This window comes from Spea bombifrons, chromosome 5, assembly GCF_027358695.1.
Source record: "Spea bombifrons isolate aSpeBom1 chromosome 5, aSpeBom1.2.pri, whole genome shotgun sequence".
NCBI lineage: Eukaryota > Metazoa > Chordata > Amphibia > Anura > Pelobatidae > Spea > Spea bombifrons.
This window is the reverse complement of record NC_071091.1, coordinates 82,047,344-82,065,209: the sequence shown is the minus strand read 5'-3', so window position 1 is coordinate 82,065,209 and position 17,866 is coordinate 82,047,344. Positions and strand designations below refer to the sequence as shown.

At 35.7% G+C, this 17,866-nt stretch overlaps 1 protein-coding gene across 1 annotated transcript in view; it reads left to right on the top strand.

Annotated features, from left to right (window-relative positions):
- KLHL14 (kelch like family member 14) overlaps positions 1 to 17,617 on the top strand; it is a 32,224-nt gene extending 14,607 nt beyond the window's left edge. Inside the window, exons 3-8 of the mRNA XM_053467454.1 lie at positions 10,714 to 10,803; positions 13,288 to 13,366; positions 14,654 to 14,844; positions 15,405 to 15,563; positions 16,324 to 16,481; positions 17,411 to 17,617. Of these exons, the coding sequence (XP_053323429.1) occupies positions 10,714 to 10,803; positions 13,288 to 13,366; positions 14,654 to 14,844; positions 15,405 to 15,563; positions 16,324 to 16,481; positions 17,411 to 17,551 (818 nt within the window). The 3' untranslated portion in view covers positions 17,552 to 17,617. The remainder of the gene's footprint in view (positions 1 to 10,713; positions 10,804 to 13,287; positions 13,367 to 14,653; positions 14,845 to 15,404; positions 15,564 to 16,323; positions 16,482 to 17,410) is intronic.
- Positions 17,618 to 17,866: the final 249 nt, after the last annotated feature.

Genomic DNA, 17,866 nt, shown 5'->3' with positions numbered 1-17,866 from the left:
CTCCTTTTTAATAAGCTTACCTCCTGGATTTTGCTAAATCTCTTTAAGTATTTACATGTTTCCATCCTATCCCCTCTCTAACTTCTTTACTCCAAACTGTGCTGTGTATGGCTTTGCCCACCCCCTGCTTACTCTCCACTCACTAAAGTCCTACAGCTAGTCTCGCCCATACACCTAGCTGTATCCCTTTACTGGAGGAGGGAGAGCTGCAGGTAGCCTACACTGGAAGTTCCCAGGTATGCTTATGAGGGTTCATGCAATCTGAATACGTAAAGGTGCTAAAGGTTCTGAATGCAGCATAAGAAGTGCCCTTACTCCAAGCATTGTTAAATGTTCAAACCATTCTCAGAAAGATAATACTTAAATAAAGTAAAATATTGCCTCATTTGTAATATTTGCCATAAACATTTGTCATGTGACACTAAAGCATGCATTGTTGGGTTGTTGCCATAGAAACTGAAAAAAAGCTTTTTTAAGAAAAAGTTTCTGTGTTGTTTTATGTGATTAAACCTTCATAAAAGGACAGACCTGTTATGGTGTATTTGCTTAACATGATGGAGAGCTCAATTCATAATGAGAGGAACTCCATCTTTAAAACTGGACCATGGAAAAACATTAAGTGAAACCATAAGTCCTGTTTTTGCAACTGCCAACTTTTTTACTGATCTGTCTTAACATGTACACTAATATGAAAAAGCATTCACCTTGCAGATCTCACCTCGGGGTCATGTTCAGTAATAAACCAAGAGTATTACATTGATAATAACCTTATTTGATGTGTTTCTATTTGCAGTATTTCTGTGTTTTTATGTTAAGTTTCCATTAGAAACCCTTCTGTCATGCTTATCCCCACCTCTCTTAGTGTAAAGAGTTAAACTTGATGATACTTATATATAAGCCTGGTAAACATGTATGGGTACCAACATCAGATAAAAGTGCAGAACTTGAGTCTACAGGGGTAACCAACGGGAACTACAATTCACATCATCCTTAGGCAGCACTCAGCTCGGCACAGATTGGTTAAAAATCGCGGGAGATATAATTTAATAATCAGAACTCAGAGAGCTATGTGTTGACTGCCGCTGGCTTACATTTATTTTTAATTACTTATTGGCATTTTAGAGAAAGTTCAGAGGAGGGCTACAAAAATGGTGACTGGTTTACAAGATAAAAATGATCAGGCTAGACTAAGGTATCTCAATATGTACATCTTAGAGGAAAGAACAGTGAGATATGTGACAGAAAAAAGTAAATACTTAAAGGGATTTAACAAAGTATAAGGGGTAATTAATTTTGGACTGGCATGGGGGTCAATGGACCGGACTTTGACCGGCCCACTAGTGGAGATAGGAACACGGGCATTTAAAGAAATGCTTTGTGATTCTGTATTAATAGTGTGGCTTCTCGCATAGTGTGCCAGCAGCTAGGGCTAGAGAGCTCCTGTGAAGTTGGTGTAATGGTGGTGTAATTTATGTGAATGAGTGTTAATATGTAAGTGTGTGTTAGAATGAGTGTGTAAGTGTGTATGTTGGTGTGGATTAGGGTGAGAGCGAGTATGTAAATGTGTGCTAATGTGTATGTTACGGGGTTAAAGGGGCCAGTGGGGGTCATTGACTTTCCTTCCTGAAGGGCCAGAATGTGCCAGCCCCCACCCCTGCACAACCTTATCGATATAAATACTGTCAGATGTCATTTATTTCACATTTGCTTCATGTCACGTGTGCATTTTTGCTGCCTCCATGTCAGCCCACATTTCTAAGTTCTTTTAAAGAACTGAGCTGATTTTAAGGTGAGTTTAACAAAGAAGCAAATAGGACTGTACTGGTAATTCAAATTTAATCTTCAAAGATGTTTTTTCTGTACTGTAAATATATTCTTTTTGTCTTTAATGCAATGGAGCACAAATTATAAAATGTCATCATTCTCAGTACTCAGTTACATAGCACCATTTCTGAATGTAAGCAAATATGCTCCATTTAATGGGCAAAAATGTCATTTGCATTGTCCATGTTAGCAAGTTTCTGTTAACAAAGGGAAGTTTGCCACCGACGACTGATCAGAATACTGATCAAAGGTAAGCTGCCATGGGGCCAGGAAGGGAACATGGATTTCCCTAATACAATCAGATAGTATAAAGCTATTTCCTTAACATCCATGAAAGCTTTTCTAAAATCAGGGAAGAAGAAGACCTGCTATCTTGAAAAACATTCCCCTTGAAATCAAAGAGGAATATGTTATGTATAAAGGGCAATTTTGGAGCATGGTGGTGGAAGTGGAGCAATGACCATAGCATCTAATACAATGTTGCTGCTTGACTGCTCCCATATTAACGCTTTGTTTCATAAATTGGCCTTAAATTCCCAGCACATGTTGTAACATTTTATTTAAGCTTTGTTTTGTATGGAAAGTATAGTAGGGTGATTTCTCATTTTGATCCTTGGAGTTCAGGGGGTCAGGACACAATTTTTCCACCAGAAGGACGGGCCAATTCTCATATCTTTTTTATAGTTAGGTTTTTGTAAGAGTTTCCTTGAGTCCACTTTGGCGACCAGATATGTGGTCAGCACTAAAAGGGTTAACTGGGGAGGCTTATAGAAAATGCATACTGTAGGACCGCATTTAAAACATTTACTGTGTTACTGTACATGATGCACCTTTTTTTTGTACCCTTCTCCAGTCTAAGGTGCCATTTGGTCACCCAAATGTATTGCTCGATCTATCACCGTACAGGTGCAATGTTTTGACATATATTAGCAAACATATTAATGCATGTCTTATGCTAACGGGAGACATCCCCTAGGCATCAAGCAAACAAGCTGAGATGTCATCTGCAAAAAATAAACTACCAGCAAATTTACTTTAGAGAGTTGTATTCATATAATGTGTATGTATTCATTTATGCGACAGATACTTGCTACTGTGCACTTTGGAATAACCCAGCTTAAATATGAGATACACATTCACCTTAAATAGATAAAAGGCATAAGTGTATGACAATGAACTTTTTATTTTTTTATTTTTTTTTTTTCTTTTTTTTTTTTTTTTTTTTTTTTTCTTTTCTTTTTTTTTTTTTTTTTTTTTCATTTTATATTTTATTATATTGTTCATAAATATATATATATATATATATATATATATATATATATATACACAAACTCAAAATTATTATTTTTATTAATATTACTACATTATTATTTTTATATACAAATTATTATGATTGTTAGTAGTAGTAGTATATATAAATCATTATTATTATTATATACACAAAATAACATGGTGAAAAACTGGTAAAAATCTATACTAGCCAGTTTCCTATAGCTACATGACAGAACATGCTCTAACAGAGTTGACTGATGTCTTGTGGAATTACAAGGCTTAAGTAAGAGCCAAAAGTATTTCTTATGGAAGAATGTCTTCGATAAGTTAAACAGTCTCCCAGGAAAGGTATGCTTAAAAATATGCATTTTTAAGAAACCCAAAAGAGTGTTGCTTATAAAAATGCATGATTTTAAACATGCCTTCCAAATGACTCCGTCCACATTCCCTCCCCTGACGTCCATACCTGGGAACTTCTGGTCTCCGGCTACCCAGAGACTTCCCTTGCGGGATGGCAGCGGGAAACACCCCCTTCTAAAGGGAAAATGAGAAGCGGTGCTCACCCGGCAATTCCCGGGCAAAATGTTTATAAATTAAGCTGTGCAGGTAAAACAGTAAAAATATGTCGAACGGTCACATAAGTGTTGGTAAAGTCTTGTCCTAGATCCAAACCCCTAAACCAAACGCCATTTAATCGATCTCAAGGGCTCTCTCTAGCCAGAGAAAGTACCCGTCCTACCGTTCGGTACTTTATAGATTTTACCTGAGGGGGGTCTCAGAGTGGCTATTGGTGCTCTGTAAAGGACAGCTTGGTGGTTTGCCGGTGTAGCCATGCGCTGTCTCACAGTTCTTACAATGTGTAACTGACTTTAAACCCGACACTTTATAATAACCCGTAGTTCTCTGTAATATGACATCATATCCCAACGCTCACCGCTAAAGAAGGCAGCGCAGACATAAACTTATCACCTACACAGAGAAAAAAAAAAAAAAAAAAAAAAAAAAAAAAAAAAAAAAACACATACAATATATACATTCCAAAATGGATAAGTGGGCAAAAGGAGAACTAATAATAAAAAAAGCTGAGCATTTTAGTTCAAGAGAGGTAGATCTATTAACTATTCTAAGCCTGATAGCGATCCATTCAATAGCTGCAGACATTTATCCCAAGTAAGTATTTTTTTTAAATTGGTGGAATGGAGACGGGAAACTTCCCTTTCCATCCTAAGTTGATATTTCAATTGATTCTCGACATGCACCCAATTAAACTCAATATCCTGGTTCCAATGTTTTGCAATTATTCTTTTTACTGCCAAGCAAAGATGTAATGTTAGATTTAGCTGTACTGGGGTCATATTCGGCCATCCTAGATGTAACAAAAATGAAGCTGGAGAATTAGGAATCTCTATATTGGATATTCTTTTCAAAAACTCAAGGGTCCTTCCCCAGAGTTTGGTTACCTTTGGGCAGGACCACCAGATGTGGAGGTATGACCCCTCCATATGTCCGCATCTCCAGCAGGTTCTGGAAGAAGAGTGGTACATGTTCGCGAGTCTAGTCGGGACCATGTACCACCTGTAGGCGACTTTGAATTGTGTCTCCAATAATGCCAAATCATGTAGTCTGGATGGTAATCTTCTAACTGCACTTAGCCATTCTGATAATGAGAGTGTAATGTTTAACTCTTTTTCCCATCTAGTTATGTATGATTTTATTGGTTTACCTCCTTCTCGAATTCTAACTGATTCCACACATTTAGAATATAGTTTTAATGGAGATTTTAAGTTGAACAGAGTTACTAATCCGTAAAGATCTTCCCCCTGAACCGAGATAACATGCATATTAATAAAATTTTTTACCCGCAGATAGGTAAATATAGGTAATTTCATGGGGTAATATTTTTCGGAAAGAGAGGAGAAAGATAAGATTTGTCCCTGCGACATTAAATCGGTTATTTTTTGCGCACCCGCTGTTCTCATGTGGTGTAGAGAAATATCTTCGATGGATGCTTCGATAATATAAATATCGAGTAAATCTGGAAGTTTATTTGAGATTTTTAATCTCTTTTTGATTCTCAACCACTCCGAAATAATATTTTCCAATACTCTATTTTTTCCTTTAATTTGCGGTATTATTGTTCTATCTTTCATGGACCAGATTAGTGTATTTAAATTAATGTTATCTAAAGCTTTCTGTTCTATTTTATACCAGGTTTCCTCTTTGAGGTAATTTTGGTATGTTCTACTGGTGTGGAATATAATGCTGGCTTCATAATATAATTTTATCATGGGGAAACCCATCCCCCCATCCTTATTGCGAAGACCCAATAAACTGGATTTAATTCTTGGGGTTTTACCTCTCCATACAAAGTTAGAAAGACTAGTATGGATCATTGTAAGCCAAATCTGAGGAAATTTTAGGGGGAGCATACGGAATAAGTATATCCATTTCGGTATCAGATAAGATTTTATAGCGTTTATTCTACCCCACCACGATAGTTCCACTTTTTTCCACTCTTTCAATACTTGATTCATAGATCTTAGCAATCGGATAAAATTTTTCTCAGCTAAATCATCTAAATTCTCTGGTATACAAATGCCTAAGTATTCAAATTCTTTAGTTCTATTTGTTGTAGAGAAGTTTTTATATAAACTCTTCATATTTAAATCATCTAAGTTTTTGGGTTGCAAAATCGTTTTATCAAGATTTAGTTTATAGTTTGAAACCAAACTAAAATTATCAACTTCTTGAAGAAAGTGAAAACTAGAGATTAAAGGATTTGATAAAAAAACAACAACATCATCTGCGTATAGCATGATCTTTTGGTCATCATTATTAATCTCCAGGCCTGTGATATAGCCATTATTTCTCACTTTGTTAGCAAAAGGCTCCAAAGAAAGAATATAAAGAATAGGTGAGAGCGGGCAACCTTGTCGTGTGCCGTTATGGAGATCAAACCAATTTGAACACAGCCCTGGTCCGACTACACGGGCACTAGGGTTGGTATAAAGGGCTGTAATGGCATTATAAATCCATCCCGTTAAACCGAAAATTCTCAGAGATGTTTTTAGGTACTCCCAACTGACCCTGTCAAACGCCTTCTCAGCGTCTAATGACAGGGTCAGGAGGGGGCACCCCGACTTTTCAGCGTAATCCAAAGTATCTATTAACCTTCTAACGTTATTAGTTGAATCCCGAGCGGGCACAAAGCCCACTTGATCGGGGTGTATAAGGATATTTAGAGTAGGTTTTAATCTTTCTGCTAGTATAGCCGAGAACATTTTGATGTCCACATTAATTAGAGAAATAGGACGATAACTTTTTAAGTCCGTTGGATTCTTCTCTTTTTTTAGTATTGGGAGGATATTTGCTTGTAATAGTTCTTTTAGGCATACACCTGTTTTTGCTATTTCTTCGTACACATCTATTAACTCACTTGTTATGTCGGCTTTAAAAGTTTTATAAAATAAGTTTGTAAAGCCGTCAGGACCAGGAGCTTTCTGTCTCATCATCTTATCTAATACCTTATTTAGTTCTGTTTTCTCTATTGGTTTATTTAACAGGTCCTTTGCTGTCTCTGGTAAAGACGGTAAATCTGCTAATTTCAAATACTTTTCAATGTCCTCCTGTCCTGTTCCATTCGGAATACTATATAATTTTCTATAAAAGGTTCTAAAACTGTCTGCTATTTCCTCCGGACAATGAACTTTTTAAAAGGACAGCTGTGCTGCAGAACTCATAGAGCTATATGCGCATGTAGTCTCTGCGCCTCTCAATCATGGACTAAGCAAATTAAATGTTGTGAGATAATTATTTCAAATTTGCTTACATCAAGCAACTGAGCTAGTTGAATTGTGAAGTTTTGTGAATTGGATATAATCACTTCTAATAAAAACATGTTCGATCCAATTTATAGTGCGGAAACAAATTTGATTAAAGAAATGATAAAGTTGTGGCGTCTCAGCGTTGGAACCCAGTGACACACTAGTTTCATGGAAAATAACTCACTTCTAAGATTCTGCAGGGCTTTTTTTCCCCAGAATTTCAGGTTTTTAAAACAGCGTAAAAAACAACCATCTTTTGTAAGTTGCCATTTAAACTATTTATATGCTGTGTTGCATCTGGCACACAAAGGATAATAATACACAACGCAACTCAGCTTAGCTCTTAGAAGTGTTGAGTGTAAGGTGTTCCATCTAGTGGTTTATTCGGGTACTACAACTAAATTGAAAGGGATAATCTCTTGCAACTATATACTCAAATATATGCTGTAAGGATAAGTATCTATTTTGAGGCAAAACCTTTCAGCAGTTGAACCATGCAAGCGTCGGATATGTTTTTTTTTGTTTTTTTTTACTTTGACACTTAGGCAATAATTTTCCAAAACAGACCCTTATTAATGTTTTTTTTAAAAAAGGTATTTCTGATATTGTAAGTTTAATGTTGATTGCACATTATACTGTGGTGTAAAATATGTTATCAAGTTATAATCTAACGAATAAGAACGATAAGGTTTTTTCCCAATAGCATAAAGCAATGTGCTTTCTTACACAGAAGGAGTGTATTATTTTACCCTAGGTTTTAACTGTGGTAAACTCAGGGGTTACCTCACAGCAACTTTTTTGGTGGCTAATTCTGCATCTTCCAGCTTCCAAAGTACTGTGAATTGTGCAAGTACTCCTCTGTGAGACTTACCAAGGTCTGGTCTAAGGTTTCTCTTAGGAGTTGGCCCGTCAAACATTTTTATGTGATTTTAACATAAATGAGGATTATGAGAATTTTTATGCTTAGAATTTTCTCTGGCTCCCTCATTTAATATTGAATTCTACCGAAAGTGGTGTGAGATATGCTATTGGCTTTGATGTTTCAAAAGAGCCTGCACTGTCCATGTGCACTCCTTTCTAGTAAAGTGACCTTTTTAAATGGAGGGAAGTGGGCTTAGATGACAGTAATGATAAATGTGGTCATGTTCACTCAATAAAATAAGGCCCAGTGCATTTGAGGATAAATCAGTGAAATGTACAACCCCACCTGTCTGCCTCCATCATTCATTTCCACTGTCACTTTCACAGTGCCTGATGGATCACAGTTGCTGTAAAATTAGACAGCCTTTAATCTCATTTCATCCTGATTAGCTTCACTTTACCCTTTCCCTCTAACTCACTGACTGACACGCTACCATCTCATATAGTGTGCTGCGTTTCAGGACAGATTACAGAAGTTATTTTTAACACCTATCCTGCTGGAGCGAATGAATGAACATTACAGACTTTAAGGTCAATCGGTGATATACATATATGCATCAGATGGGTCACAGCCTTTCTGTTTTCTAATATTTCTCCCTATGAAATAATAATCCTCAAAGCAAGAATCTACGAAGATGGTGTATATTGACTTCACTGCTGTATAATAAACTATTTATGAAAATAAATATGCCGATCTATCATCTATCTATCTATCTATCATCTATCATATTCCTTAAGTATATTCATCATACTTCACCTTACAGATCTTGGACTAGCCCTATACTTCTAGCATTTAATTACTGCTACTGATAATGATCTTAACTAAACTAGCATAAAACCTTATTGCTGATGTTTTATATACAGTGTATAAAAATAAAAGTAAATCTATGCATTCTGGGTGATTTTCCATGAATTCTCTTTAAACCTGGTACACTTCTGTAGGCCACCAGGTGGAGAACTGCTGTTAAGGTTTGTATAAAAGTGTAGGTATTGATTCTACAGCTCGGAGGGCAGGGCGAGAGAGATCTTCTGATCTCCCCAATCAACCCATGATCAACAATGTCCACAAAAGTGGGACAGATGGCTAGCTTGACAGGACAGTGTCTGAAAATCAAGATTTTTCCTACTTAAAAACAGGAAGGAGGAATCACTGGGGTTATTTAGAGTTGCAGCTAGAAAATAGGAGTTTATTACTTGTAATCACTTTTTGTCATCTGGATAGCTATTTATTTAAATGAGTATACGAATGACTTATTTTACTTACACAATTTAATTTATAAACCTATTTATGCATATTACCTTGACTTCTGGTGCTGTAGTACACTATGACACACTTACACCCAACAAATATTTTGAACTCTTAGAAAAGAGGGACGGACTGCAACTTGTACACAGACAATGTGTTGTTTTTTAGGCCTATAAAACTATGGATTAACTTAAGGGACACGTAAATATTCAGAAGGTAATAAAAAAATACTAGTCAAAGCTAAACTGGAAATGAAACATCAGCTCCGAGAGTGCAGAGGTATTCAGTTTTTAAAGAATAAGCACATTATCTGGCATTAGTAGGTGACGGGATAACCTTTTTTATTTATATGATAACATTCTACTCTTAGAAAGAATGGAAGAAAAAAATCTGATGGTCTAAATTGTAGAATCTGCATTTGCGAGCAAATTTAATAAATCACCCCACTTCTTGGCCAAGTTTTAAGAGTCTGTAGCATCAAAATGATAAGAATTATCATTAAACATTCCATATTGCACTGCTGCATTTTGCAAGCGGAAGATAGTAAATCATGTGAAATGAGAGATATATGGCTGAAAAAAATCACATTTGAGTTCGGCTGCCTTTTTTTTTTGCTTTGGCAGAAGTTTATGGAGAAAGAGCTGGCCCTGTGTCACATTGATTTCCCACTGCACTGGTTTTGTAAGTGCTCTGTTGATCCGTGTCCAGCAATAAATTCCCTGCCTCAACATGCACATCGTTTTCCTCTTTGTCCTCGCCTAGGTTTTAGGTGTCCATTTGATGAGATGAGCAAGGACATCATTTTGTGACTAATGCCTCAGCCACTTTACATGATATGATAGCCGTGTTGTTTGTGTGTTTTCAAGGATGTGACATGACATTTATGGACAGGTATAATATACTGCCTAGGACATGACATGTCTGCCATGGCTAAACTAATTCTAATAAATGGAAGCATATTTTATTTTGCAGGACTGAAAGGTAACCCGTAAGTGTGAGATTCCCATGACAACAATAAGCAGTGTGAATACCATTAATATAAGGAACATGTTATCCGCGGCAGAGGTTCTGAATGCGGGCATATTTATTTATTGTCCAAAAGCCTCCAATCCTATCTTTAAAATGTGTTTTACGGGACAAACATATCTTTGTTTTAGGGCAGGGGTTGACAAATTTGGTTTGGATCCAGGAGCCAGCCAAAAATGTAGGAGCAAGCATTTTTTTCCCCTCCAATCATAGAAAAAAGTTTTTAATAAATAAATTACAATAAATATTTGGCAAATACATAGTAATGATAATCCATTTAATAAAGAATGTATAATTAGTGAAAACATTAATCAATTGAATAAACTGATAAATCAATACATTACACAATAATATGTATAGAAAACATGTTTATAAATAACAGTGTGTTAATAAAATACATGGTCTTCCTAATTACAATTTTTTATTCATTTGCATTGTGCCATATTCACACAAAATGTATGTGTTGTGCATATTCACACAAAAAAATGAAAATGTTTCCCTCTTTGGCCATTTACAGGACTTTTTAAGTTTATATAACTTTGTATGATTTCGTATGATTTTTTTTTCAATAGTTTTAATGAAAGCGATTTTGTTTTACAGTCATGCCATATAACAGTGCACATCATTGTGTGGTGGAAGTGGAGAACTTCTTGTTTGTGCTAGGAGGAGAAGACCAGTGGAATCCTAATGGTAAGAAACGTGTAACTTTACCGTATTTATACGTCACAGATCACTTTTTTCTAGTTTGTACGTCTGTCAGCAAGGTGAATGTTTTTCTGTTTGTAAGTTATAATGTAGCTTTAGAATTATTTGTGTGTTGTCATACCCATGTGTTACCAGACTGTAAGATCAGAAATAATTGCTGAATTTGGAAACATCTCTACACAATTCTCTCTGATTCATGTCCAGTACATCTACAAAAGTAGAAAAGAAGAGTAGAATCAAAACAAAATACTTTATAACATATGAGTACATGCTTTGCTAGAATACTTCCTTAAAGACGAGGAGTTATAGCAGGTGTGGACACCGGCTTGCACTCCAGTCCAAACGGGCCACGCTAGGTGCTCAGCTTGAGCCATCACTGGCTTGTGCAATTATAGCCTCTATAACGCAGGGTGTTTTGATTCAACTTAACTTGACTTAATCAGGATTCAAATCACATATTTTTAAAAGGATCACCCAGGTTTTAATCAGGGTGCTATATCTGATCCTAATATTTCTTCAAGACTGTATCCCTTACGGGCTGAGTATTAGACCCTTCTATACACTTTTCCTTTAAGAAATAGAGATAACCCAATCAGTTCCCCACTTCATCAAAATCTGTTTAAAATGTCAAAATTGTAGCCAATAATATCTACAAACCATTTTAATCCCTTTGAGAGTTAAACATATCTTTGCATCAATGTTAAACCATGCAGTCATATTTTATTCATCTTTTCCTCTAGCATAATCTAAAATGATGGCGACGCTGGGAAACATCAGCCCAAGATATTCCATTTAAATAATCTTATTTTAATAAATGAAATCCGTTGAAAGACATGAAAAGGTTGCTAGACCGTGTTAAATTGCAGTGCATCCTAATGCTGGGCTGAGTAGTTTCAAAAGTACAAAATACATTAATATTTTAAAGTGTTGACGGGGGGGGGAAAGGCTACAAATATGAACCTTTAAAAACACATTAAAGTGAAGTTTGGAATAACAGTTTTACTATATAGAGTCTTGAAACTAGTGCTTTTTACGTTATTGAGAGGCCGGTAGATAAGTTAAACAGCCTCCCAGCAGAAGTGGTAGAGGCCAATACAGTGAGGGGATTTAAACTTGTATGAGGTATGTATTTGTTAATCCTGAATCTAAGATGAGACCAAGGATTGATGAAGGTCTGAGTCTTTACATCCGACTGGTTCTTATCTGCCATCAAATTCTGTGTTTCTATGCTAAATCTATAAGGATCACCCTTGCACTCCATGGGATGATATTCCTTAAAGTGACACGGCTCAGGTCCCACTGCAGTAATGCACCAAGACAGCCAAGTATGGTCCCCACATTCCTTAATTCTGAATTTCTCAGATTTAATCAATGATAAATAATATTTATTCATATTTCATTATCCTTAAAACGTTTTATGTCAGGATATCCGTTAAGATATAGGAATCTATTTGTTAACCAATCCCAACGAGAAGTGCCAAGTGGTGTTGGAGAGCTCTAGGTGAATCAAGTATTCATGACAGCGACTGACTCTATACTCAGTACCATCCGCAGCGCAGATATTTGAACAACTCAACTAATTATACAATTATATGCTTTCAATTTAGCTTTTTGGCTGTACTTTTGGATTGGTTGTATTTTATTTAATACCAATGAACATTTTTGGTTTGCTGGATATCCAGCGTTCTGTGCTGAAATTTCCGAATCGTGTGTCAACAAAGGTTATTTTAGCAATTTAAGTGACGGGGGCAGAATGCATGAAAGTTTACTCTGAATCCATACCTCATAAAAGTCACACTCTGTATCAGGGAGCCATAATTACATTTAATTTAACTTAAAAGAACTTTTGAAGCCTGGCTTTAAGATTTACAGAACTGTTGCAGATTTACAAAAGTGTTACATAGACTGAAAAATGTATCGTTATTTGATTTATGTGGCACACAACGCTCATGTGTTTAAAGGGAAAGTATAATTACTTTTAAGCTGTATTTAATCCTACTTTTGGGGTACCCAGTTACAGGTGTGATGCATATATTAGCACTATATAGCACCCTACTTAACTCTTATTAACCGGATTTGGAGCATTCTATTTCATTGGAGTAGACCTTTAGTATTTATAATAGTTTTATGTGCTGAGTTGGAGCTCATCATGTTATTGCCCAAAACGGTGTTTTGGGTTAATTAATTGAAAATATAATGTTGCTTTTTATGGAAGTGTTTTTGATAGCTGAATATGCTTTTCTATGCATGAAGTTCTAATATAGTCTCTGGTACCCAAATAAAACCAAAAGTCTATATTTTACTGCATTGTTGTAAAAATTGCTCCATCAGGATTGTGTCCTGTGCCGTAAAGTCATTTTGACACCATGTATGTATATAAGACACAAATGTAGTATGTGCTTAATATATGATCTTGTATGTAAATATTATTTAAGATCCTCATGTTCCATGAAATATTTTGTTTGGCAGGAAAGCACAGTACAAACTTTGTAAGTCGCTATGATCCGAGGTTTAACAGCTGGATACAACTACCACCCATGCAAGAAAGGTAGGTCTCATTAACCAGCTATATATATAACATATAACATATATACCCATCATGTTAATCTTTTTGTAAGCTATTGCTGTATTGATAATCAAAACAAGATATCCCCTAATCAATAGATGCAGAAACAAATATAATACCAGCCCAAGTTCCATTATCCTCCGTATAAGGCTACGCATTTTGTGATCACTTATATTGTATGTGTTGGACTGACATTACTTAAAGATAGAAAAAGTAGAGATTTTTGTTATCTAGTATGCCAGGGAACATATTAACTAAAGTATGCAAAATTGGCCTTACGTTGAAAAATAGAAATGCTTTTTTTTTATGTTCTTATATAACTATTCCCATTTTATAGTAATAGATATAAAAGTGTTATCTGCTAATAGCATCTCCCATCTTTACTTTTATAAGGCTGTTTAATCTTACCCTGTACATTCCACTAAAAAGTCTAGTCCTCCAATGGCATTTGTATAAAATGTTAACATTCCAAAACAATAACATTTCACAAGTATTCTGTAATATATAATTTGATCTAGAATTACAAGACAGTTGACATCCTAGTTCATTGTAATTAATAACAGGACTAAAAGCAACTGTGTTGTCATATAAAGTATAGATGTACATTTTATAATGCAATCCTGTTCTGCCAAATGCACTCCAGTGTTTGTTTGGTACTCTTCTGAATTCATGTGTGCTGAAAAGATTCCCGACTACAAATATAAACGCATACGATAGTCTCCGAATATAAGATAGATGATAATAGAACACAATTGTTTTTAAGATAAAATACTGTACACAAAACATATTAGTAGATAACAATAACTAAGGAAGCCATTACTATCCAGAGTAGATAAGGCTTACAGCTTCTATTTCTGGAACGATGCCACACCTTGTTCATTAAATAGATCCATTAGGGAGATTCGAGTCAAATTTCATTTACAGATTGTCATGTAAAAGTTCCATATTTTTTTTCTCCCAAAAAAAAAAAAAAAGATAATTGGAGAAAAAATTTGATGATGTGGTTCTTTTAGTAAATTGGAAACAATGACCCTTGAAGGACCATAAGGATAGAGAATGTCAAGATCATTTATTATTGTTAAATTATCTTCTTCATTTTTCACTTTGTCATATGGACTTGCAGATCCTTTCAGAGGTAGTGATTACCACGAGAAAGCACTCTAAGCTTGTGTTAAGTCACATATATTAGGCAGGCTAATATGAGACTTCTTCCAAGAGAAGAATGCAAATAGGATCCATCCAAGTGAAATGGTACATACTCTTTTCTAGGAGAGCCAGTTTTTATGCATGCCGGCTGGAGAAGCACTTATACGTAATCGGGGGAAGGAATGAAACCGGTTATTTGTCTAGCGTGGAGTGTTACAATCTGGAGACCAACGAATGGCGTTACGTATCTTCATTGCCACAGCCTCTGGCAGCTCACGCAGGAGCGGTACACAATGGCAAAATATACATATCCGGTATGAAACCTAAGAATCCTACAAACAAAATCATGGTTTATTTTTATTTTTTTGTACTGTTGTGGTCTATTCAACAACTGCGAACAGTAGATTGTAATTGGTCCAATCCGTTAACAAAATCAATACGTATATGTATAATCATTTTAAATATCCACGTGAACATGTTCCATCTAACAAAGTGGATTTGTCAGCAAGATGAGACACAGAAAGGATCATAAATGTTGTATCAGACATATGGTTATTCATATACTGTATTTACCCACTTTCCTAATGAAATACTTCCAGTCTAAACTTCAATCTGATCCTTTAGAAACATCATGAATGGAATTAAAGGATTTGGTACCCAAAGGCTAAGATAAAAAATCAACAACTTTTTAAAAAAAATGTTCCCGTTTCCTACAGTGTTGGTAGGGTGTGTGGTTATTACGCAATGTATTGATAATACAATAATAAAATGTATTGTCTTCTTCTGTCCCTTCTGGTTTTCTCATACTGTAAGAAGTGTTGTGATGGTGATAATAAGAATAATAAGTAAATGTCATAATATGTTGTATCTGCAGGCGGTGTACATAATGGAGAATATGTCCAGTGGTTATATTGCTATGACCCCGTAATGGATGTTTGGGCCAGAAAGCAAGATATGAACACTAAAAGGGCAATCCATGCCTTAGCAGTAATGAATGATCGCCTGTATGCAATCGGAGGGAACCATTTAAAAGGTAAAACATCTAGTTTGTTTTATTTCTGTAAACACTGAAAGTAGGATTGTACTTTAAAGCAAACTCACAGCGTGCTCAATGGGTTTGCTATTGATGTCATTTTAATATAAACCACAAATTCAGGGTATATTCAATTTAAATGTCTTGAAGACATCATGACCCCTTTGTCATAACAGCATCTAAACGTGTAGTTAGGTAGGGAGATCATTCATCCAGAATAATCCTCGTTTTATGCTGTTTTTGGCAATTGTGACCTGTAAAAGATCACATAGTTGGGTTCAAATCTAGCTGTTGTAAAAGGTGATTATTGAAAATAAAGATAGATTTAAAAAAGTGGCCTGAAAATGTAAGATTCAATTCAAATTTCACATTACATTTTGTGTAATATATGTTATATCTGTTTTCAATATACGTATTAAATACATGTAATTAGTAAAATCTACCAGTAAAGGCTTGCTACAAACATACCATTCCAGGCTGGTGGTGAGGACAGCGTAGATACACTTCTCTGTCTAATTACAAGTCCTATGACGCTCGGCTAGATATTTTAAAACAAAAGAAAAGTACTTTTTGCTAGCTGAGCTTCACAAGAGTAGTGTTGGACAGCTTCTACTTTAGACTGACAAGACTTCCCACTGCCTGGCCCATAATGAACATCATGTATATTATGTCTTAAAGTTGTATGGATAAATATCAGTACATAATGTACATTAACTATCCGGCACTATATATAACCAATGTTTGCATCTATCCTCTGTAGGCTTTTCCCATCTTGATGTCATGCTTGTGGAGTGTTATGACCCAAAAGGAGATCAGTGGAATATTTTACAGACGCCTATTTTGGAAGGTCGCAGTGGTCCAGGGTGCGCGGTTCTGGATGATAGGTTTTATCTTGTTGGAGGTTACAGCTGGAGTATGGTAAGTGTCAATTTAAGGAATACCCAGTAGCTCTTGTTAGCAGGGTTTAAGGTCATTAATAAACATACAATTCTTCATCCATCCAGCTGATTGGGATCATACATACATTGAAAATCAATTTTTGATATTTAGGGCAAGAGACAGAAAAAATAAAATTGACAAACTGTGTGAAAAGGAAAGGTCATGATGCCATCGTTCATGGATTTCTAGAAAAAAATAATAGAGAATTGAATCCAGTTATTATCCAGTTGTGCTGCAATATCCCTTTGTCTCTGAAACACAGGTGACAAGGGAAAAAAATCTACAATCTCCATTAGAGTTCTGTAATTTTTCTCAGGGGCCCTTTAAAAGCTCCTTAATCCCCATACACCTTCCCAGAGAGGTTGGGTTCAAGACCAAAACGTAGACATTCTGATCTGCTAGTGAATGCAAAGGGTAGAGCATAGGAAGGTATTGGGGGCTTCATTAAGCGTAAAATATAAGTCAAAGTGAAGAACTTAAACTGATATTGTTACAGCAAATCTGAGAGCATAGGAAGCTGCAAATGATTTCTGGATATCCCAACTTTTACCATGCGTATCACTGACACTGCTAACTGCACCTATGATCAAGCAGGGGTTGCCACAAATCTTGGTCTGGCTCCAATACCATTTAATAACATTATAAGGGTAAATTATGGTTTTTTAGTGAAATGACAATTTTAGCAAGAGGTATATTTTTCAGATGTATAGTCCTAAAAATCATATGGCTTTTAAATGATTTTCTCTTATAGCTAAAGTTTCTGCACTGGTGTATAATAGCAGTCATTTATTGGCCATCTTTTATTTTATTATTATTTTTATAAAATATTCTGCACCACTGAACACATATTGTAATTTATTACCAAAACCAAGGTTTTCATGATTGCTGTGATGGTCTTTTGTTTTTAGGGAGCGTACAAGTCTTCGACTATTTGTTACAGTCCCGAAAAGGCAAGTTGGACAGAACTGGAAGGGGATGTTGCTGAACCATTAGCAGGACCTGCCTGCGCGACGGTCATACTGCCAGCTTGTGTCCCCTATAACAAGTAGCATTAGGACATTGCAGGACTTACTACGTTTGCTGAACTTCTCTAAGTGGATTTATGACTTTTAAAAGCAAGGAAGAAATTAATGTTTCGAAGATTTCTCAACAGTGAAACTTACCATCTGACCTGAAACAACTGAATGTCTGACCCTGGTAATACATTTTACCGCTTTTTAGTAATGAACACACATGCTTATAGTGTGAGTAGAGCAATGGTACAACTTCACTTTATTATAGCGGTCGAAGTCATGTGATGTGATGATCTGCATCGCTTTATACCAAGTTCTGCCCTCCCAAGGGAATGTTGACATTTGTTTTCC